Source organism: Protopterus annectens, chromosome 7.part1 (genome assembly GCF_019279795.1).
Source record: "Protopterus annectens isolate FY-2018-M chromosome 7.part1, PAN1.0, whole genome shotgun sequence".
NCBI classification, from domain to species: domain Eukaryota; kingdom Metazoa; phylum Chordata; order Ceratodontiformes; family Protopteridae; genus Protopterus; species Protopterus annectens.
The window spans coordinates 251,203,601-251,227,840 of record NC_056740.1 but is presented as its reverse complement, the minus strand read 5'-3'; the positions used below and the strand labels follow the sequence as shown (position 1 = coordinate 251,227,840).

Sequence of the window (24,240 nt, the reverse complement as noted above, 5' to 3'; positions counted from 1 at the left end):
GTTTTAATGCTTCTGCCCACTGATTTGGAGGTAGATTTTGGTAACCTGTTAAGGTTGGGACTTGTTGGAAAGTAAATTTGTAGCCCTGAAAAATGATTTTTTAATACCCACTGGTCCTTTGTTACATACAGCCAATTTTGTTTGTAAAGGGATAGCCTTCCTCCTAACCTACGATGGGAGAGTGAGTGGGAAGTCATTGCACGTTCTTAAGAGTAGTGAGTGGACTTAGCACTCCCTGCTGTGGGAGTGGTGGATGGCCACTGCTTAGCTCTTCGCTGACCTTGGTTTTGTGGTCTAACTGGTCTGTCCCTGCAAGGCCTCCCTTGAACCTGTCTATTGGGGGCTGGGAAAGACCAGTGCTTAGAGGGAAAGTGTCTGCTGAATCTGGGAGGTTGAACTTGGAGGGAGTCCTTTACTGTTGGCATAGATTTAGCTTTATCCTCCATCTTTTTTATGACCCCCTCTGTTTTTGATCCAAAGAAGTGGTCTTTATCTAGGGGGGCATCAAGTAGTTTTGATTTTCCATGACTAAGCAGCGGCTGTTCTTTTAGCCATGCTTCCTCCTAATGACTGAACCTGCAACAACGGCCCTACTTGAGGCTTCTAGGGCATTGAATCCGCAGTGCAGGGAGTGTTTAGCTACTTGAGAAGTAGAGTGCAGAAGATCTGCTAACTCTTTGGAAGCATTAGTGTCAGGTAAAGATGAAATTGCTTGTTTCGTATGTTCCAAGGTGTGCTGTTGATATTTTAGCATATGGAACTGGCAGTTAAAAGCTCTATTAGCTAAGGTTATGGAGGTGTATACTTTCTTACCCCATCTGTCCAGAGCTCAAGTCCTTGTCAGAGGGAACTGGGCTTTTAGATGAGCTAGCCTTGGCCCCTGTGTGATGACGTCTGGGTCTGCTGCAGGGTTTTTAAACAAGTACTTATGTGAATCAGGCACCCTGCAGTACCGGTCAGGTGTTCTAGGAGCAGGGGGTAGGGTGTCAGGGGTGAGGCTAGATTCATTAAAATCATCCACCATGTCCAGAATGGGAGGGATGGCCAACGGTCTGTGCTGAGGAAGATTTAGAAACTCTCAGTCTTTTCTTAGACTGAGGATAATCTTGGGCTTCCTAGTGGAAATGCTCTCAGAGTGTGTGCAGGGTTTCCCCAAATGAAAGATCCTCAGGGGGGAGGCAGAAGGAATAGATTCCTCTGCATCAGAATCCCCAAAGGAGGTGAGAGGTTGTTGTTCCTCATTTGAATCAAGGTAGTCTAAAAGTTCAGAATCCGGCTCTGTGTGAACTTCAGGGGAAGTATCCCTCTTTCTTTTAGGAGGAGTGGTATGGCTTCCCCCTGATGAAAGTGATGAGGTCCTTTGCCATTTTCAGTAACTGTGACTGAGGCGGTGGAGGAGGAGTAAGATGGCAACAAGAAACTGTTTTCTTTGGGATGGTCTTGCTTTTAGACCTTGGTAAATTCATTTGTTGTTGGGATGCGGTAGCTGTAGGCAAAGACATCATTTTTTGCCTTGAATCAGTTGCGTGAAGAACCTCCTCAGAAGCCGGTGCCTGTGTAGCGGCTCCGGACCGACCGAAGCGGAGACAACCGAGGGATCAGATTATGAAGCATTCCCCAGGCAGCATACTGGACACTGAAAGGGTCTCAGCAGAGGCCTGCGAAGGAAACGAGTTTGGAATCAGGGGCTGCGAATGCGCCTCACTGAATTCCTAAGAACTGACAACTTGCTACTGGGACAGGTCATCTGAAGGCTTAAGTTTGTGTGGTCTGTTTCTTTCTTTATCTTTTCATTTTTGGGAATCTCCACAGACTGCTGACCGACGGATGCCATTTCGCAATGCGAGAAACTACTTCAAAAATGCCTGGCTATAAAATCAGCTCTGCAGCGAATAGTCCTTGAATTGAAAAGTGTGCAGTACTGACAAAGGGGGATGTCATGGTCTGGGCCTAGACATTGGTTAGTGCAAGAAAAAGGTCCCCAACGGGGTACTTGGCTTTAGTCATTTTCAGATTCAACTTCCACTCTGGCAATGGCTGACCAGCACACACACACAAAGTGCTTTTGCTTCGGGCTCCGCAGCAAGAAATACTGATGTAATGGCGCCGGCTGCTATCCTTTATACGACTGACTACCTGAAATCAGTCCAGAGGCGACAGCAGTTGGCGCAGGGGAAAAGCTCGACTCTGGTATTCGGGCCGACCAAGGGCTACTCAGCTGGGATAACCCACAAGTGATGACCGCAACAGTGAAACACGAAGATCATAATGTGTATCAAGAAAGAGAATCTTTTGGCTTGGACGCTAAGAAAAAACAAGGCTAGTGCAGCAGGGGCAGGAAGGAGGGAGCAAATACTGCAACAGTGAACAGAAGGACATCTACTGTTACTGTAAGATTCTGCACAAGTGTACTATGTTCTTCCATGTCACTCAAAGTATTCTTTACCTAAGGGAAGATTAAAAAACCTCAAATGGAAGCCTGAGAGGAGCGTGGCACAGACGAGCCCTCCAGAAACCCATGCAGGACAGCCCTGGCAAAGCCAGCTTTGGCCCTGGAAATAACATTCAACTTGCAATGCTTAGTGAAAGTACAGAGGACCAAGTAGCAGCTTCAAGGATTGAAGTGGTATACAGCCCCTTGAACAAAAATGGCCTTAGAAATCCAGAAGAGATAGCCAAACCTAAACACCTGGGATAGAATGAAACAAACAGCTGCTCAGATTTGTGAAAAACTTGAATTTTTTCCAAATAACCAATCTGTTTATAGAAATCAAAGGTGGGAAGAGCATTCTCACCGGCAGACTGAGGATAAGGGAAAAAGGGAAAAAGATGACTAGACTGATTAAGAGAACTAAAGAAGGATTAGTACAACGAGACACCCGGTCTCTGTGGAAAACTAGGAAAGGAGGAATGGCCATGAGAGCCTGAAATTCAGACTCTCTTGGCTGAAGTGAGACCAAAAGAAGAACAGTCTGTTAAGAACAATGTTGTCAGAAAGCTAAAGAAGCAGCCTCAAAAGGAGCCAGAGCCAATTTTTTAAGAACAAAATTGAGATTCCAAGGCAGAATAGGCTTTCTGGGAGCTTGTCCTCAAACCTAGACACCAAAGGAGAATTCAAGGACAGATGATCACAAATTGCTGACGTGAGCTTTAACAAAAGAATACACTTGCCTAGCATGGAGCAGACCACACAAAATGAGAGAACCATAAGAAACCAACAGCATTAAAATAAAAAAAAAATGAGAAGGAAAAAACCCCAATGGGGTAATCATCTGAAATGCAGCTCAGTAACAAGCAAAGCAGAAAGGCATTCAGACCAGTGTTTAACAATAGCGGTCTGACAGCCAGCAAAGAAGTTCTGAGTATGCACATCGGTGTATCACCTTTTATGTCCTATGCCTTCTGCAGGGAGCATAAATGTGGCAAATAATGCCTAAAAGTACTAAAGGTTTTGGTATACTGGCTAGACATCAGGCTATCCTTGGCAGGAGATCCCTTAGGTAAAGAATACTGCAATAGTAATATAGAAGGACATCCCATAGTATATTCTAAGGGAATAAGAAACCTCAGTGTTCTCCCACTGAAAATACTGGCACATTCTAGCAAAAGCCTCAGTGAAGAAAAAACACAGGGAGAATCAGAAACTGAGCTCTTTTCCGACTCTGAATCAGAAATCTGAGGGGGGAAAAAAACTAAATCCATATCTGCATCTTCCTGTACAGATTCAAAATCCTGAATCCCTTCAGGAAAAGAGGAATCCCTCTTTCATTTACAAAAAACTACTTTACAAGAAGGCTCAATACCCTGAATTAAACCCCCAAGTCAGATTCAGTAGTCTACTCCTGTCTAAAGAAATTTGAGGAGGAGTAGATACATTCTTGTTTTTCTGTTTATTTTTCTCAGGAAACATTGGACCGACTGTGTTACTAATGGCAGCAGCTGCTTCCCCAGGGATGGGTGCAGCATTCTGACACAAGATGCAAACCTTCCTTGTTCACTCTCCTAGGAGCAACAAGAGTGGCTGCTTCTTGCCCCACAAAGGGGACTTCAACAGCCCCAGAGGATGTAGCTAATCCCTGGTCCACAGTGGCTGTAGGTGCCACACCAAAGGGACCTGGGTTAAAGGATGAGTGGTCTGAGGTACACCCCACAGCAGAGTCACCCACCTATCGCTGAGGAAAATTGCTAGTCTGTTGCAGTGGCAAAGCCTGTATGCTTAACAACTTCTTTCTTGTGGCTGGAAGGACCGATCATGGGACCAGTAGTCTGTTCCAAGGTCAAGCCGAAAATGGTGCCTCTTTCCCAGGGACAAGCAGCAAATGCTGGTAAAACTACCAATCCACAAACGTTACTTTTTCTGACAGAAAAACACAGTAAAAAGCACTTTCAAACACTATGCCAATCCCACTAAGGAAAAATAAAAACTAACTGAAAATATTTCCTGTGGAGAACTTGTGAACACCACTTTTAAGCTGACAGTGCTCTGTTTAAAAGTATGTTACAGCCTCAAGACAGACCTTTAAAAGACAACACTCATAGCTTAAGATAACTTACATGAAGAAAAAAGTAATACATCGATCTAGTTAAGGAAAATGGAAGTTCTTTTTTTTCCACCAAAGGAAACTATCTGCCCAGCAAAGGAAATCACAAGCTGACTGTCTATCTTCAAAAGCCTCAGAGGAGTGCACTCTTTAGCTACAGTAAAGTTCTGGAGGGCTTTGCACCTAATCTTGTCTTTTAGTCAGTTTGGCTCAAGCTGCTTGAGAGTTTGGAAAGCATGGAAGGTGCCTGAAGCTCTGGAACCTCATAGGTCTTTACATCCTTAGTGTTATATCCTTGGGAAGGACATAAGCTACACAGCTAAGACTACTGTAGCAGTGATCAATATGTTGGACATAACAGGGTTGTTTGCCCTTAAGAAGTTACCCCCAAGGTAATCAAAAGCAGGTTAGCTGCAGCTGCCACCCCTACCAGGGTAAGAAAAAGGGCAGCCCCTCTGTACAGGCTTTGACAAAACCACCAACACTTGACTAAGGTATGGAGGGGCTGAGAAAGTTTACCCACATGCCAATCCTTGCCAAGCAGCAAGGCAATCCTCACCATCTATAGGCGATTTTCAACCAGAGACAAGGAGCAGTAAACAGAATACTAGGGAGGAATGAGATTCAAAAACCCTTAATGGATAGGATTGAAGTAAGAGACCAGGCATAGCAACTGTCACAGTCCAAAAGGGAAGGGGACGCGTACCTCTAAGAAAAAGGAGCAGGCACCATGACCTACAATGTGGCTGAGCTCCAGACTACTGTAACAAACTAGAAGACAAAGGGAAATGAGAAAGCAAAGAAAGCAAGTGCAGCCCCAGTCTTAAAAGGAATTTATAGCAAAATGTTCAGCCAACACCAAAATGCAGATGATGAAACACATTCCATTCTGTGCAGGAATACAGTGAACCCTGACACCCTAACCACACCATTAACCAAATGCAAAAAAAGATAGCAAGCAATATGGAAGCCACCCATGCAGACAAAGGGTCAAAGAAGAGGCTTCCTTCATTCCAGACACAGGGAAGGCTTCAAGCACTTTCAAGCATTCATAGAACCAACTCCAATGAGAGGACAGAAACCGGGATGTGAATGGCGCTTAGCTGACCGCCATGAACCCTAAAGTGACAAAAGAATACATCTTCGTACCAATCATTCTCAATCTAGCCACCCTGGATAATGGCAGGGTGAGCAGATACTGATTTCTGGAAGAGCCAACAGCCTGCCAAATCTTACACAAATCAGCCATTGGGTACTTGGGCAACAGCAATACATCATCCCAATCTGAGGTTGTTAGCAAGACAATATCCCCAAAGGCTGGCTGCAGAAGTCAGACAAATGTAGAGCACAACAGCTCCAAACACCAGGCACATCACAGGGCAGAAAACAGGCAAGACCATACAAGCCACAGGAACCTCCTAAAGGAAAGGTCATTCAAAGAAGGAGCTCAAGAAACACAGGGATTCAATGAACCTTTTCACCCCAACAACAGACTATTGCAGCCATCCTCCCAAATCAAATGACTTTGCTTCAAAATTACTAAGGGTAAAGGCCATCCACTAAATTACTTTTTAAAATTTGTCAGAGGCTGCAGAAGATGAATTATCTTCTTACAGTAAGCAATAACCCCTCTTACATCTTGACTGGGTTTAAGAACTAATTTTATTGACAAAAAACATACAACATTCCCAAGGGAACAAACTACTTATGGATAGAGGATGATCTGGTAATGCAAATGTACCTGCCAGAAAAGTTCTTGGAGTAGGGATTTTTTAGTGTTATTTTTAATTTTATTTGAAACCAGGAAGGTGGACTAGTCTAGGGACCCTTTTCAGCCATAACTCGGGCAAAAAGACAAAAGAGGTATATTTATAGCTACAAAAAATGTAAAATCTTAACAGATAACTTAATATTTACAAGAGTTTTAAATTGTTTGAATTACTATCTGTAATGTGAATAACGTTAGCATCAGGTACACACAACAATCTGCGAGGCACTGTTTACATATTTATTTATAAGAATGTTAATCCAATTGTGAAAAAAACAGATGGCGTGTTGCTACACATAAGCCAATCAAGTGGTATTTCCTATGGTAAAGTTATTTTGCATCAATAAAGCAAACACATCTATGAAACGGTTTAACTGCTGCACAATCAAGTAGTAGTAGGCACTACCCTCCATTATGCCACCAACCACGGCGTTGAAGATAAAAACAAAATGAATGAAGTGACAGCCATACATGAGGCTTCAAAATCAAATGCAGCACTAAACTATGTTAACTATAAGAATTAGCTTTTGTGGGAAAACACAGTGCCACTACACACACAAAACACTTACACTTAGCTGTTTGAATCACTTTAGAAATGTTCCCTTTAAGGTGTACCAAACAAAAAAAAATGCAGAACTGCACTACCTCTAATTGTGTGGGTCTCTTTCGGCTTTTCCCGGTTAGGGGTCGCCACAGTGGAACTCCGGTCCGCTAATGATTGGTAGTTGATTTTTACGTGCCGTGTTACTAGCCCTGATGCACAACCTTCAACGAAGGTACACCCATTCACGTATGTCTCCACGCAGAAGACACTCTAGCTGAGAATCGAACCGGACAGCGTCTTACTGTGAGGTGACAACGCTACTGTAGCACCACCACGCACTACCTCTAATTAAACCACTGAAATGAACTGAATGGGAATAGGCTAAATTAGTACACAAGATATTACAGAACCTGCAAGAGTAATCTGAACAATTAATTAGACTTGCATAAATGCATCACCTCTGAAATTAAAAGTGTACAACACAACAAATGTATTTATTTACTTATTTGACATTTGTTTACCGGGAAAGTCCGACTAGGTATGAGCCCATTTTCAGCGGAGACCTGGGGAGAAAAGCTCCACAGTACACATTAAATAGAATTAAAAAAACTGAACAATGGTTACAAATATTACGACAATAACAAAGTAGTACAATATGTAAAATACAATAAAAGAAAAATAAGCAAAATATAAAGGCAAGCAATAAAGTTGACCATACATTACATACAAGGTAGAAGAGTGTTCCTAATGTGCATGTTACATAATGATGCATGTAAAATATAGATCAGAATAAGTAAGGTCGTAAAACCTATATACTTTTTCTGCCAGGAGAACTAGATAGTAAATTTCAGTCAAATTCTAGGACAGAGAAAGGTTAATGTAAGAATATAAAGAAAGGACATTAGAATGTTAAGGAATTAAAGATAGGTGAGGATAGAAAGTAGGTAAAGCAGGAAGGGAAGTAGGATATATTAAGTGAAAGTCTTAAGAGTGGGGAAGAAGGGACTAGAAAAGAGTACTAAGATGGCAAAAAGTACAGGCAGATCCAATTATTGGTTAGATGTTCTTTCAGCCTAGACTTGAAGGAATAGTAGTGGGGTACAAGTCTGATTGCTTCTGAAATACTACTCCATGATTAGGCAACACAGTGAGTACAGACCAACCCCATTAGATCTTTGAGGTTTGTAAATAGATAGAAGATACTTGTGACAGCAGCGTAGGTCACGAGATGGAATATAGTGTTCACGTAGTGATGATGTAGTTTGCAAACAAATGAGTTGTACAGTAATTTGTGAATTAATTTAGTTGATTAAAGGTGAGAAGGTGGGGTAGTTTGAGCCAATTTAGGGATTTGGCAGCAGAGCAATGGTGAGAGTAGTGAACCTGCCCTATGGTAAATTTAGCTACTTTATTATAACATTGACTAAGTTTTGCTTTGAGGGAAGAGTGAAGATTGGTTAGGATAGGTGAAGCGTATAAAAGGGAGATGGCGGCAAGGGTTATGCTTGTGGAGTTGGAGATGAATTTCTTAGCCCTATACATCATGCCCAATTTTTTTTTTTATATATATAATGTTGCTGATATGCAAGTCAAACTTAAGATCATTGTCAATAGTTACACCCAACAGCTTTGTATGTGAAACCACACTGATTAAATTATTATTCAGAGAAGTAATAGCAAAGTTAAAGGAGAAAAGTGTTTTGGTAAAAGTAGTAGAAGTGCAGTTGTTTTTTTGGGTTAAGTGGTAAATGGTTGTTGGTGAGGCAAGACTCAATGACACTGAATGCTTCTTGCATTGAACTCTGTAGAGGAGAGAGTCTCCTAGCAAAGCAGATTAATGTAGAGTCATCAGTGCATATTGAATTAGGGTGGCTTGTTTGCAGTCAGTATTAAGATGGTTAATAAAAATGTTGGAAAATAAGTGGACCTAGTATTGAGCCTTGGGGTACCCCAGTTGTTAACAGGTAAGTAAAGAGAGACGTTAGAGTTCCATTTAACAGACTGTATCTGTTAGAGAGATAGCTAGTGAATCTTTGTAAGGATGTTTTGGTTAAGCCCAGAAGAGATAGTTGGGATAACAGCTGGGGGTGGGAGACTGTTATCAAAGGCTTTGGATAGGTATAAGAACAGAGAAGAGACAAAGTTTCCTGAGTCATGAGCTTTGCTGACAGTGTCAGTAAAGGATAGCAGAGCAGTGATAGTGCTGTGTGCTGGCCTGAATCCATACTAGGTGGATGGATTTATTAATGACAGATATATGATAGACAGGGTAAGGCAATTGAGTCAGACATTTTTAGAAATTCGTTAGGAAGATTGTTTGCAGAGGAAGAACATGGCCTGAACTTGCCCAGGAGGGATTTGATAAAGGAAGTAGAAACTGGCTGAAGGGGAAATGTGAAGCGACTGGTAATAAGAGGCTGAGAGAGGGTGCAGGGAGATAGCATAGCTTCCATCACTAACAAATTCCCTCTATCAATGAATTAAGAATTAAACTGAGTTGCTATGTCAGGGGAGGCACTAACACAGGATGCTTGTGGGCAGGACTGACTTCCTGGGTTTAGGACTTTTTGATAGCATGCCAAAAGGTTTTTGGACAGGATCTGTGCTAATCTTGTGGCTTTGCATAGAACTGTTTTTTGTCTAAATTAACATGTTTCGTTACAATTTTAGACATTGCTTTGAAATGGTGTAAACTACTGCGAGTCTTATGTTTTAAGTAAGTTGTCCAAGCCTCATCTCTTTTTTGCATGAGTGATCTGGTATAGACAGAAAGCCAAGGAGGGGTGACAATTAGAAGGTCGAAGAGGGTTTGCTTGAACCCACTTCAGTCAAAGTCTGGAGGTCGAAAAGCGACAATGTCGAACCTGACATTGTCAAAGTACGAACCTCCCCCCATCTCGACCCATGTTAAAGCCCGTTCCGAGGTTTACGGTGAGTTGTATTTCGACAATGTCGGAAGTCGACACTGTTTCGCGGAAGTGGGTCGATGATCCCATCATTTAATGGGGTCAGGTTTGACCTTCTGATGGTAAACCCGAAGGAGTACAGCTGGTTTTGAATCTCTTCCTTCTGGTGGGAGCTAAACTGTCTTAAGTGTTTAGGAATGTAGAATTAAATTGTTCAACTGCATCATCTAGTAGTAAGCATTTAAAGAAGGACAAATTGATGGTTTAGTAAATCTGTAAAGGTCTGCTGTTCAAAGCTGGACAGGTTTCGTGCTGTCTTGTAGGTGTGTTGTCTACATGAATGTGAAATAAGTCTAGTTGTACAGATGGGGTGGTGATCACTAATAGAGTCTGGAAGTGTTTTGGATTGAGAGACATTGTAAGGATGAGAAACTAAAATCCAATAAATTATTGAGCCATTTTGGTTTGTGGAACTGGTAAAGGTTGGGTGAGTAATTAGTTGAGAAAATCCAATATTTGTCCCGCAATAAAAATAGGCCCAAACTTAAAATTTCCTATGTTTGGTTCGATGTGTTCTACAAATAAGTAAAACCCAACAAACGTTTTATTAAACAACCATACCAAAATCTGAATGTAGGAGAGCACAGGAGCGTGAATCTGCCATTGATTCCCTGAACAGCAAGACATGTGGCACACTGCTTACTTGAGAATGTCTGGCCCATTACAAAAAGACTCTTTCAACATTTCAATTTATAATACAATGACCAACTGTGTATACAAACTGCAATATTCATAACAGTAATTACAACAGGACTCCAAAGTCTGTGAACTCTATACTACTGTAGAAAATGAAATCACATACCTGCACTTTTTTCTATATTCCTGTTGTTTACTCTAGAAGAAAAAAAAAATACATCAGTTAAAAACCTTATTTTCCTACCTCAGAAACCAGATGGCAACCAGACTCCTGTATTTCAGTTGTAAACATTAAACAAGTAATCCCTCATTAAAGAAAAAGAAACAGAAATACAATTCTTTAATATTTACACAACACTTGCTTTTGGTAATATATCCTAACTAGAAAGTAATACACAAAAGAACAACCATATGATGGCACACCAGTAACAGAAGCCAAACAAAATAACTGCTGCAATAAAACTCCCAATGCAAGGGAACTGCCAAAGGCAGGCATCAAATCTTTCATTTTGATTTTCTGGGTCTGTCTGATATAAAGACGATAGATGGGCTGCTACTTACATCAATGATGTCAGAAGGATGCCACAGCATATACAACAAAGCAGCCAGCACCATCTGCTAGTCACAGAAAAGTCCACCCTTACCTAAACATGGTTCCAGTATAGTTTGTCAGGAGCAAACATGTACTTTGCAAAAAAAGTAGTTATGTACTCACCATAACGTTCCATGTTTGTTGTCCATCTCACCGTTCATTCTTACAATGGTGGGTTCGGAGCCAATCCTCGGCTCTGACTCGGCCGAATACTTAGCTGAAAGTCTCAACCTGGCTTATGGCAAAAAAGATATCCAACAATGCAGTGGTGTAATTCCCCAGATCTTGTTTGCTGCTACTACTGAAGGATATGTACACTATATACATATCTACAAATATATACACATATATCCAAGTCCATAATATACATACTGGAAGAAGAAGAAAAAAGCCGAGACAAAGAACTCCTGAAAGTAGTAAAAAATCTACCAGGTCCACAGAGTCTTTGGCAGGGGGGAAGAAGGGAGGGTTTGTAAGAATGAATGGCAACTTGGACAACAAACATGGAACGTTATGGTGAGTACATAACTTCTTTATGTTATGTTGTCCTATCTCGCCTTTACTCTTACAATGGTGGGACAGCATCCCTAGCACCTTTTCCCTGGGTGGCTCAAGGGAGTACACTTTTAAGCACCATGGAACCAAAGAATGCCCTGTCCCTGGAGGCCAAATCCACTTTGTAATGAGTGATAAAAGTATGTCGAGTAGTCCAAGTAGCTGCTGCACAAATATTATCCATAGGAATTCTGGCTTGAAAAGCAGATGATGTAGCCACTGCTCTAGTGGAATGAGCCTTCACTTTGAAAGGTAAATCTCTGATTTGAGTTATAGATGAATGTAATACAATTAGAAAGCCAATTGGAAACAGTAGTTTTTGAGACTGAGCTTCCTTTTTTTGCATCAGAGAAGGATACAAATAATTGGTCAGATTTTCTGAAGTCTTTGGTCCTATGCAAACAGAATCAGAGTTGTCTATGCATGTCCAGTTGATGTAATTTGTACACTGCCTTGTTGCTATGATTAGGAAAGAACACTGGAAGTTCTATAGACTTGTTTATGTTGTTTGAAGAAGAGACTTTAGGTGGAAAGGATGGGTTTGTACGCAAGGTTACCCTATCCTTATGAAAAATCAAATATGGCGGTCTAATAGAAAGAGCTTGCAACTCTTGATACTCTTCTAGTGGAAGTTACAGCCAATAGAAACAAGGTCTTCCAGGAAAGGAACTTAAGGTCTGAAGATGAAGAGGGCTCAAAAGGTGGTAACGTGAGATGAGAGAGAACAAAATTTAGATCCTAAGGAGAAAGGGGTTCCTTAAAGGGAGGTCTTAATAAGGAAGCACCTTTTAAGAAGGCTCTACACAACCTATGTAACATTAAGTTGAAAGTAGAATCACCAATGTTAAAATTTGAAATTGCAGCGAGTTGAACCCTGATGGTTGCTGCAGCTGAGCCTTGTTGAAACAGTTCCGCCAAAAATTCCAAAATAAAATGAATAGGTGCAGAAAAAGGATTGATGTTCCTGTCTTGAGCCCAAAAGGAAAACCTCTTCCATTTCCTAGAATACAGCTTTATAGCGGAAGCTTTATGCGAGGACATTAAGATATGTCTGACTGTAGGAGTGAAATTGTGAAGCCTGACTAAATTAGGAAGTGGAGCAGTCAAGCTGTCAATTTTAGGGTGTGGACAGAAGGATGAAGCTCCCCTGACATACAAGTCAGTAGATCTGGCAGTGGGTCCACAATCCAAGGTTTCTCTTGAAGATGAGGCCAAAAGAAGGGGAACCAAACTTGACGAGGCCAGTAAGGAGCAAAGAGAATTATCCTGCTTACAGAGTATTGTGCTTTCTGAATTACACTGGGTATGAGAGGACAGGGAAGAAAAGCATAGAGAAGTCCCGAGGACCAATCGTGAGCAAGTGCGACTCTCAGTGTCTCCCCCAGAGGGGGGGATTAGGGTAAAGTAGCTGCTGCACTTGGCATTCATGGGAGTGGCAAAGAGATTGCAGCAAGGTTTTCCCCGTGTTCGTAAAATCATTTCCGCTACATTGTGATTGAGAGAACACTTGTGAGGCATTAGGATTGCTCTGCTCAGCTTGTCCGCTAACACGTTGGACTTCCCCGGAATGCACATTGCAATTAGAAAGCGTTGGGAAGAAACTGCCCATTGCCAGAGGGTAAGATCTGGTTCCCCCCTGCTTATTTATGCACCAAACCACAGACATATTGTCTGACTATCGCAACTGCCCCTAGAGGGAGAGCGTCCTAAATTGCTTGCAACGCAAAGCACTGCTCTCATCTCTAGAACATTTATATGCAAGTGAGCCTCGTATTCTTGCCATGTACCTTGGACTGTTTTTCCCAGATAATGCCCCCCCCCCCCAATCTGGGAAGTGTCCGTGGTCACTGTAGCTGTTGGTTGATGTGGAGCAAAGGGTCTGCCTATTGCCACGAGTGCAGTGTATCCACCATCTTAAGTCTCTCTTGCAAGATTCCTTTACTCTGATCAGGTGAAACATCGAAAGCTCTTGAAGTGACGATTGGGAGAAGAATAGCCATTGAAGGATCCTCATGTGCATTCTGGCAAGAGGGATCAGTGTAATCGTGGAAGCCATTGTTCCTAGTAATCTTAGAATTATCTTTGCTTTCACTTTGGTACTGGGAAGGAGGTGAAGCATCTGCTGTCTGAGTGCTATAACTCTTTCTGTTGGAAGACGTGCTACCATGGAGAAAGTGTCTAGATCTGCGCCTATGAATGTAATATGTTGACAGGGCAACAAGAGAGATATTTCAAAGTTTACTTTAATGTCCAGCTGATTGCAGATGTCCAAAGTTAGGTCCCTGGCTTGTAGGAGTAGATGCTTGGTGGTGGCAGATAGAAGCCAGTCGCCTAGATAGGGAAACACACGGAATCATAGACATCTCAGGTGAGCCGTGACTACTGCCATACATTTGGTGAACACTGGGGGCTGTACTGAGACCAAAGGGCAGAGCTCTGAAATGGTAATGGCTGGCTCTCAGCTGGCAGCGTAAGTGCCTTCTTGATGTCCTGTCCATTTTTATGCGGTAATAAGCATCTTGAAGGTCTATCGAGCACATCCAATTGTCTTTCCCTAAAAATGGAAGTACAGACTGCAGGGTTACCATTCAAAACTTTGACTTCTTGACACATTCGTTTAACTTGTTTAGGTCTAATATGGGCCCTCCAGTCCCCTGTTCTTTTTGGCACCAAAAAGAATCTTGAGTAAGTTCCAAATCCTACTTGGTCTGCGGGGACTTCTTGGATGACTTTTGTGGAGCAATTTTTGAATATCTATAGTTGATTGTTCCCTTAGATTGGGTGGAACATCTGGGATTGTTTTGGTCTGTGGAACAGTGTTGGAAAAAGGGATGGAGTATCCTCTGGATATTATATTTAGTACCCATCTGTCATTTGTGATCTTTTGCCAAGCTTCTGGGTACATTGATAAACTTCCTCCAACTGCCTCCAGAGTAGAGCAGTCGGGCCTCCTTTTAAGAGCGCTGATAAGGGTGTCCGCGAAAGGAATCATGGTCACCCTGGTTTTGCGGGCCCCCTCTGCCTCTGGGGCGGCGTCTACTGTTATTACCTCCCCCTCTGCCCCTGGGGAAGGTATCACCCCAAGCATCCTGGAAAACTCTCCGGGATCTTTTGAACCACATCTTTCTGCTCTTCTGGCCTTTAGGATAAGGTCTTGAAGTTACAGAAAAATGTACCCCAACAGCAGAGAGAGTTTTTCCTTCCTGCTCACACCGGGTTAGAGTCTCTTTTACTTTGGGTCCAAAGAGTGAGGAACCATCAAAAGGGGCGTTAATAAAGGTAGACCTCAAAGGGCTCTGCAAAATTGCAAAATTGTAAAAGTGCATCCAGGAGTGTCTCCTAAGGGAAAGTATGGAACCCGATGCCCTGCTCGCTCCATCTGCCATGCAGGATATGAGCCTCACAGAGGAGCTGACAAAGGAATTTAAGGTGGACATCTGGGAAGAGACCTTCTCATTCACCCCCGCAGCTAATGAACCTTGTAGGGCATCTCCTAGCTCTTTCAGGAGATCTCTCTGTAGCCTTGTAAAGTGGGATAAGTACTTCAGCGATCGCAGTGAGAAAGTCGCTGATGAAAAGACATGCTTCCCATATCTGTCCACCATTCAAGAGTCTGTATTCGGAGGATGAACAGATGAGGAATTCTCTGCAAGTTCCTTCTTGGTGGCTGCGGCCACCACCATATCATCTACGGGTACCCCCTTGGTTAGAAAATCCTTGCCCAAAGGAAAATTAGTTTGGCCTCTGAGGGACCGGTTCCGTAGTGTCAGGTGACTCCCACATATTCCGACTAGCCAGGTCCATTAGCTCATTGAAAGGCAGAGAACCCAGGAGGCTGAAGGTTGAGATCCAAAAGCCTTCAGGTACACTGACTCCTCATCAGAAGGGGAAGTGGCCTGCCAGCCACTTCTTTGCTTGCGGATCTCTAGAATATACACAAGTGAGATATCATCAGAGGACGACCGTGGGGACCCTTCCAACTCAAGGTCAGTGTCTAAATTGGACTCGTCTGGGGAGTCAACATGCTTCCTCTTGCAGGTTCTCTTCCGAGGTGGCTCCTTAGAAGGATATTCTAGGGAGGCCTCGGAGGAAAGGGGTTCGCTCATTGGGGGATCCTGAGTCTCTGGACCTCTGCTGTCCTGTGGAATGGGTGGTGCCGAGACAGAAGCTGGTGCCTTAGGGGGACGAGTACTGGTATCCTTCTGTGGTGCTGAATGGGTAGACAACACACTCATCAGCTCAAAGGCGGATCCCGCAGGCTCCGAAGACTCCCTTGGCTCCGAGGAGACAGAGGAAGGCACCAGAACCAACGAGATCAGACCCGAGGCCGATGTGGCAGCCATGCTAAACCAGGCCAATGCTCTGAGGGGTAGACTCTGCACCTAAAATGATTGGGGCCGAGAATTCCCCCCTTGGGCTGACCAGGGAACCCTGGCTCCCGAACTCCCTGGATGGCGCAGAAAGAGTTGGGAGCAGATGTCGACTCCGTGAACACCGAAGGGGATCCCGGAACAGACGAGTCCACAGTAAAGGGTACCAAGTACCACAGCTCCGAAGGACCAGCTTAGCTCAGAGGAGGAACAACAGTGGGTACAGCAGGCTCCGTGACCTAATAGGTGGGAGCCGAGAATAATTTAGTCAGCACCTGCAACTTCAGGAGTCTGCGCACCACCCGTTTCACGTCATCATCTGATAAGCTCCTGGTGGACCTGGAAGATAGGGATGGAAAACGAGAACTTTGAAGGATTGGAGATCTCAACGTTGGAGAAACCAGAGAAATATCAATGGACCGGTTCTCAGTGGAGGTATCTTGCGGCTCTGCAGGCTTTGGAGCCGAAGTACCAGGCCTGTCAACCAAAATGAACTCAGACGGCTCCGAGGACTGTCGAGCCGAGGAAGTAGTGGCCTTTGAAATTTTAGGAAGTTTGACTGGCGGCTCCAACTGAGCCGATATTGCGGGTGAATGTCTTTTCTGAGACTTATCCTTTTTAGAGGAAGGAGAAGAAGAAGAGGAAGAACAACTATGGATGGCTTCCTCAAAAGAAGGCTTTAAGAGCTCTTTCAGAATCAACTTGTTTCGCCTTTCGTGAAGGACTCTAGCACTAAAAGAATGACAAAAGGTGCAGTCTTCATGGAGATGAATGGCACCAAGGCAATAAACACATATAACATGTCCATCTGTGATTGCCATTTTTTGTGAGCATTTTTTACACTTTTTAAAGCCCGAAGGGTTATGTTCTCTCTCTCCTGGGTCTTTGGACATATTTAAGGAAGACCCCAAAGGCAACAGTAACAAGAAGAAAATTTAGCTAAGACTAATGAAGCTAACGCTACACCAAAAATTATTACAGGACAAACACTAGGAACGACAACCAAAGGAAGAAAAATAGAACCTGTAACTCAAACGGTTCTGTTTTCTAGACAAGACAATAATACACTACAAGCCCTCTAACTTAAACGGGCGAATAGCTCCCTAACTTAAAACAGCTATAAAGACACTATCAGACAAACCAACCACTACAAGGGATACCAAAAGAGCCTACAAAGCGAAGGCAAAAGTCGTGCTAAAGGGGAAAAAACTATCACTACCTAACAGAGAGCAGCAAGGAGGCACAACGAGTTAAATATAATAAGATATTAGCTATATATAAGCAAATATAACAATTTTAGAAAAAGATAACAGAAAAATTTGACACAACTTAGCCACAGCCATTATGAGCATATCCATCCTTGTAAAACGGCAAACAAGATCTGGGGAATTACACCACTGCATTGTGGGATACCTTCTTGCCACGAGCCAATTTGAGACTTTCAGCTAAGCATTCGGCAGAGTCAGAGCTGAGGATCGGCTCCAAACCCACCATTGTAAGAATGAAGGCAAGATAGGACAACATAACATCTTTCATTTCCTTGCCTTGCTATCAATGGAGGGGAAAGATAGCCACTTTTTTAAAGCTTAATCTCTCACATGCTTTAAAACAGGAATCAGTCTGAGTGACATACCACAGGCATAGGGGTATATAATGAAGGAAAGACCAACCAACATGGCCACAAATTAAAACTGTATAAAAACTAATGAAATAAAAAAGGTAAGCATTTTCAAATCAAAAGGCGCTTCATCAGACCATATAAAATATTTACAGTTGAGCACATTTAAATACAAAAAAACAATGAAATTAATGAGGTAGAGCACGTGACTTAACTACCGGTTTTAAAGGAACAGTGTCATTTAATCTGGAGTCTTTATCAGCTCGCAACTCTAGTATCCACTTCAACTCTATACATTAATTTCTAGTCACATTATCACCACCTCTCAAACCAAAACTAAGCAATTGTAAAACAAAAAACTTTTAAAAGAATGATTAGTTCCTGTTTTTATGTGGGTAAGACTAAACATGCAGTAAACTAAATATACTAAGTTCAGACTTTTACAATCAGCATAAAAGAACGGCCAGTATCAGAATGTACAAATTCTAAAGTGGACATGACATACTTACAGGCACTACAAGAATTGTAAGCAAAAGTCCCAATATGTTCTGAAAGTCTACGTGAATGTCTATGGTATGGTGTCCAACACTTGGCATTTAAGAGATTTACTATTAAATGAGAACTTGGGCTTGTTGCACAATACCTTCGTAAAAAGTTCACCAGCCATAAAAATAGACTAATTCCTCTTCATAGCATCACATAAAAAAATTAATATCGCAAGAATAATTCAAAACATACCCTGGGGTTAATGATATCAGACCCCAGGACACCATTCATCACCCTATCTCCCAAATCAGAAAAATATGGCTTGGCGTCCTTGCTGGAGCGAACTTCAGCAATTTCTTCTGCTTAATAACCCTATGTAGGAAATCCCTACGCATGTCATTAAAAAACCTTGGAAAGAAAGTACAGTTGTGTACACTTACCATAAATGTAGATGTTAGAGTGTATTCACTGTTGCAGTCATTACATCTGGTTAATCCTGCTGGCAGGTTGCCCTCAGTCGGCCCGAATTCCAAAGTCCCAGGTCCTGCGCCAACCGCTGCCACCCCTTCCCTCACGTCAGGTCGTCAGGGGTATAAAAGATGTGGCCGACGCCATTTTCTTTAGTTTTTCTTGCCCCAGATGGCAGGTGCCCCCTGAAAGGATAGCCAAAATACTTTACCTTCCTCTACAAGCAAATACACCACATAGGTTGTATGAATCAAAGAAGGAAAGATAGGTTCCATCAGAAGAGAAGGTGATGGCGGGTGGGTAACCAGGACTGCAACAGTGAATACACTCGAACATCTACATTTATGGTAAGTGTACACAACTGTACTATGTTCTTCGTGTTTCACTGCTGCAGTCATTACATTTGGGTACAGTCCCAAAGCTATGGTTGGGAGCGGCTATGAGGGCCTGCAGAACTGCAGTGGCAAAGCCTGCCCTGGATTTAGAATAGAGTGGCAGATGATAGTGCTTTGTAAAGGTGTGCACTGACCTCCAAGTAGCAGTCTAAAATGTCCTTGGTAGGTACTCCCCTGAGAAAGGCTGCTGAAGTGGCTGCAGCTCTGGTTCAATGTGGCCTAATGCCCTTAGACACTGGCTTGCCATGGTGTACATAGCAGAAATGAATGCAGTGGCCTATCCACTTTGAAATAGTCTGCTTTGAGATAGCCTTTCCTTGTGATCCTGCAGCACATGTCACTAGTAATTGCTCTGTCTTGCTGAAAACTTTGGTTCTGTCCAAGTAGAATCTAAGCTGTCTGTGTACGTCAAAAGAATGCAGAATTCTCTCCCCCTTGTTCTGTGGATTTGGATAAAAAGTTGGCAGATGAATAGCTTGGTTAAGAGCCACATTGGACACCATCTTAGGCATAAATGCTGGGTTTGTCCTCAGAAGAGACCCTGTCTGGATAAAAAATGATAAAAGGTTCCACAGCCATGAGTGCCTGTAGCTCTGAAACTCGTCTTGCAGAAGTTATTAATAGGAGCAGAGCTGTTTTCCAAGATAAAAACTTTATATCCGCAGTAGCAGCTGGCTCAAAAGGAGGCAGGGTGAGTTTTTCCAAGACATAGTTGAGGTCCCATGCAGGCATTGGTGATCTCCTTGGAGGCCTTAAATGTTTGGCTCCTCTGAGGTACTGCTTTAATAAGGGAGGAGAAGATTGGTGGCTCTGTGTTGTAATGAGCTGAAATGGCAGAGGCATGAATTTTAATAGATGAAAAAGATAGGCCTTTGTCCAGCATCTCAGTTAAGTATTGCAAAATCTAAGGAATATTTGCTACAGCTGTATCAGTTCCTTGTGCCTGGTTCCAAGCACAGAATCTCTTCCATTTTCCAGCATAAAATTTTCTAGTAATAGGCCTTCTGGCTTCCAAAATGACATCCACAGCAGCTTTACTGAGAGGTGTGTTTTGTATGACTACATTATCCGCCATGCTGCCAGGTTTAAAGTCCTGAGTTGGCTGTGCAGGATCTGATTGTTTTGCTGGGACAGTAGATGAGGTATATGAGGTATTTGAGGTAAGGTCCAAGCTGGGCATTGAGGCAAGTTCCTTAGTATTGGATACCAGTACTGTCAGGGCCAGTCTGGGGCAATCAGTATCATCTTTGGCTTCTCCTGCCTGACCTTTAGGAGTACCTTGGGGAGGAGAGGCAGTGGGGGAAAGGCATATACTGATAGGTTTTTCCAGCTGAAAGATAGGGCATCCACTTTCCATGCTTGTCTGTGATAAATCCTTGTGCAGAATCTTTTTAGTTGGTAGTTGTGAGGGGAGGCGAATAGATCTATGTCCGGGCATCCCCATTTCCTTGTTATCATGCTGAAGACTTGTGGATCCAGCTGCCACTCGTGGGGATCCATGAGGTTTCTGCTTAGTTCGTCTGCCAGACTATTTTTTCCTTCCTGGCAGGAACTGTGCTTGCAGATGTACTTGGTAAGTCAATGCTGTGTCCCACAAAGTCATGGCTAGTCTGCAAAGGGGGTAAGAATGTGTGCCCCTGTGGTATTGTCTGTCTTTATCAGTAGTTGTCCTGGATGAAGTAGGTCTTTGAAGGCTGTCAGGGCATTTTGAACAGCTAGCATCTCTTTTTGACTGATATGTAGATGCATTTGGTTCGAGGTCCATGTGCCCTGAATGCATCTTCCTACCATGGGGGCCTCCAGGCATAATCTGGTGCATCTGTTGTTAGTGTCTGCCTGGCTGGAGATAATGTGAATGACTGTCCCTTGTTTTGGTGACAAGCCTTTGCCCATCATCGAAACTCCTGTTGTAGGCAGGGAATGAGAGTAATCATAGTTTCCAGGCTGTGGCAATGTTCAGTCCAAACACTTTTTAGGTACCATTGAAGTTTCCTCATATGCAGTCTCGCATATGGAATTAGTAGGCTGCAGGATGCCATGAAGCCCAAAGCCTGCAGAATTTTTCTTGCAGATAACTGGGCCTTTGTTGCCAACATTTTGAAATAGGTAGTCAGTTGCCTTTGTTTGTCTGGAGTGAAATAAGCCATCTGGGCAATTGTATGTAAGCTTGCACCCATGAATATTATCTCTTGAGAGGGTACTAATTTTGATTTATTTTCGTTGACTGTGTACCCTAGGCATGTTAGAAGTATTTTCACAAACGCCAGATGTTGTAGAAGAATGTCCTTGTTCTCTGCTTGAATTAGACAGTCGTCCAAGTAAGGATATATTTGTATTCCTCTGTCTGCAGAATGCAATTACTGGTGCCAGGCACTTTGTAAAGACCATGGGCGCAGCAGATAAGCCAAAGGGCAGTGCAGAGAATTGGTAATGCATTGAGCCAGCCTTTAATCTGAGATCTTCTGCATATTTGTCTGATTGGGACATGCAGGTATGCCTCTCTTAGGTCTAAAGTCACAAGCCAAGTGTTCTTGCCCAGCATGGGCAGAAGCTGCTGCAAAGTCAACATCTTGAATTTTGGTATATCCAGGAATGTGTTCAGAATAGATAGGCCCAGTAATGGCCTTCAGGCCTTGTCCTTTCTGGGTACCAAGAACAGTCGAGTAAAATCCTTGTCTCTGCTCTTGTATTTGTTGAATGGCCCCCATGTCCATGAGGGATGAGACTTGTTTTTGTGCCTTTGCCCATTGATTTTTTGGCAGATCTAGCCAGCCGTTTGCCTCTGGCAGGGTATGGAAATGGAACTTGTAGCCTTGTGACACGATATTTAGAACCCACTTGTCCTGGGTTATGATGCGCCAATTTTGAGAAAAAAGTGCTAATTTTCCCCCTAAGGGTGCTGCCTGGAGATAATTGCTTGGTGCAGGCAGGGGGGGAGTCATTGGGACTGTTTCCTGTATGGTTGTGATTTATCTTCTCCAACTTTGGAGGTAGAAGCACCCCATTGCTTTGACTTGTATGAACCTTGCGCCTTGGATCTGCTTCTAGGGCGTCTGGATCTGGCCCTTTGCGGTCTGTCTGACACAGGAAAGGACCAATTCTTTGATGGTCAGTGTCTACTAAACCTTGGTGGCTGTACTTGTAAAAAAATCTTTGACAGTTTGCATAGATTTAGCTTTGTCCTCCATTTTCTTTAACACCTCTCTTCTGCCTTAACACCAAACAAAGTTTCATGCTGTAAAGGTGCATCTAATAACTTAACTTTGACATGATCAGGCAGACTTTGTTCCTTTAACCAAACATGCCTCCTAATTACAGAACCCATAATTGTGGCCCTGCAGGAGGCCGACAAAGAATCAAAACCACATTGCAAAGTATGCTTTCCAACTTGTTCAGCTGCATGCAATAAATCCTGCATTTCCTTGTTTTCTGCACATTCAGAGTTTAACAACATTTTCTGTTTAAGCAATGCCATGATATGTTGCTGATATTTGAGCATATGAAACTGACAGTTTAAGGCCCTTATAGCCAAGGTAGCAGATGTGTAAACCTTTTTTCCCCATCTATCCAGTGCCCTAGAATCTCTGTCAGAGGGGGTAGGGTTTTTTGCAGCAGAAGCCTCAACTCCTTTGGGACCCTGAGAAATAGTTTCTGGGTCTGCAGCAGGGTTTTTAAAAAGGAATTTATCGGAGTCAGGAACCCTGTAATATCGGTCAGGCTTAACTGGAGCTGGAGGTAAGGAGTCTGGGGTAAGACTAGACTCTGAAAACACATCATCTACAATGTCTAACAGGTGGAATGGCTAGTGGCCTGTGTTGGGGTAGTAGAAGGAAATCCCTGAGCCTCTTTTTAGATTCTGCAAAATCTTGGCCCTCCCAGTGGAAATGCTCCTTCATGGTATGCAAGGTTTCCCCAAAAGAATAGTCTTCTGGAGGAGAAGCTGAAAAAGAAGTTATGTACTCACCATAACGTTCCATCTGAGTAGGTAACTTCATTTGTCAGCAACCTGTGGGTATCGGATCTGTCCTGGATCCGAGCCGGCAGCTTTCCAAGCTAGAGATCCGAGCTCCAAGCTCCTCCCCTTACCCACAATACCCTGCTACCTCCCTCCAGTCCCCAGATTGAGTTTGCCCAATTACCAGACAACACCAAGACAAACGATACCTGAACATCCTAACCTGATGCATACTAGGACTGAATCATTCTATCATTCAGGTAACGAAAGCCAGGTTAGGGGGAAGGGCGGGGGGGGGATCGGTTGCTGACAAATGAAGTTACCTACTCAGATGGAACGTTATGGTAAGTACATAACTTCTTTATCTGAAGTAGTTAACTTCATTTGGTCAGCAACCTGTGGGACAGAGTCCCCAGCTACCAAAAAACTTGGGAGGTTCCTCAAGGAAGAATATTCCGGAGCACTGCAGAGCCAAAGGCCGCCCTCCCTCTGGATATCAGATCTAATTTATAATGCGAAATAAAGGTATGAGAAGAAGCCCAAGTAGCCGCAGAACAGAGGTCATCCAAAGAAACTCTTGACCAAAACGCAGCAGAGGTAGCCATAGAACAGGTAGAATGAGCATGACCCCCCCCCCCCCGGGCTCCGGCCGACCAGAAATTTTGTATGTAAGCAAAATGCAGTGAGATATCCATCTAGCTAGAGTCACCTTCGTTACTGGTTTACCCAAAATGGCTTAGCAAAGGAAACAAAGAGCTGCTCCAACTTGCGAAAGGCAGCTGTTCTGTGCAAGTAAAGGCGCAATTGTCTATGCACATCTAATGAATGCAGTCTGTACTCCCCCTTGTTCTGATAGTTAGGGAAGATAACAGGCAGATTAATGGATTGGTTGATGTTAGCCTCGGAAGCCACTTTAGGTAAGGAAGGAAGGATTAGTCCTGAGAGATACTCTGTCCTTATGGAAGGCAAGATACGGGGGTTTAGTACAAAGGGCCTGAAGCTCAGATACCCTTCTAGCAGAGGTAATAGCAATTAAGGCAGTTTTCCAAGACAAGAACTTTAAGTCGACAGAAGCTGCAGGCTCAAAGGGTGGACCAGTTAGAGCCTGAAGGACTAAGGTTAGGTCCCACGGAGGAACCGCATTCTTGACAGGAGGTCTTAAAAGAAAGGAGCCCTTTAAGAAATTCTTACATATCTTAGTGGAAGCTAAAGAACCAAGACTGTCCCAGATGTGGAAGTGGGAAATGGCTGCCATTTGAACCTTCACAGTAGAAGAACTAGCCCCTTGATATTAAATGTGAGATAGAAATTCAAGTACTGCTGGAATGGGAGCCGTAAAAGGGTCC

At 43.2% G+C, this 24,240-nt stretch overlaps 1 protein-coding gene across 6 annotated transcripts in view; it reads right to left on the bottom strand.

Moving 5' to 3' along the window:
- The window catches only part of TASOR (transcription activation suppressor), a 2,736,533-nt gene that overhangs the window by 1,862,400 nt on the left and 849,893 nt on the right, over positions 1 to 24,240 (bottom strand). For all 6 annotated transcript variants that reach the window (XM_044078696.1, XM_044078698.1, XM_044078701.1 and 3 more), the window contains exon 8: positions 10,622 to 10,653. In XM_044078696.1, the coding sequence (XP_043934631.1) occupies positions 10,622 to 10,653 (32 nt within the window). The remainder of the gene's footprint in view (positions 1 to 10,621; positions 10,654 to 24,240) is intronic.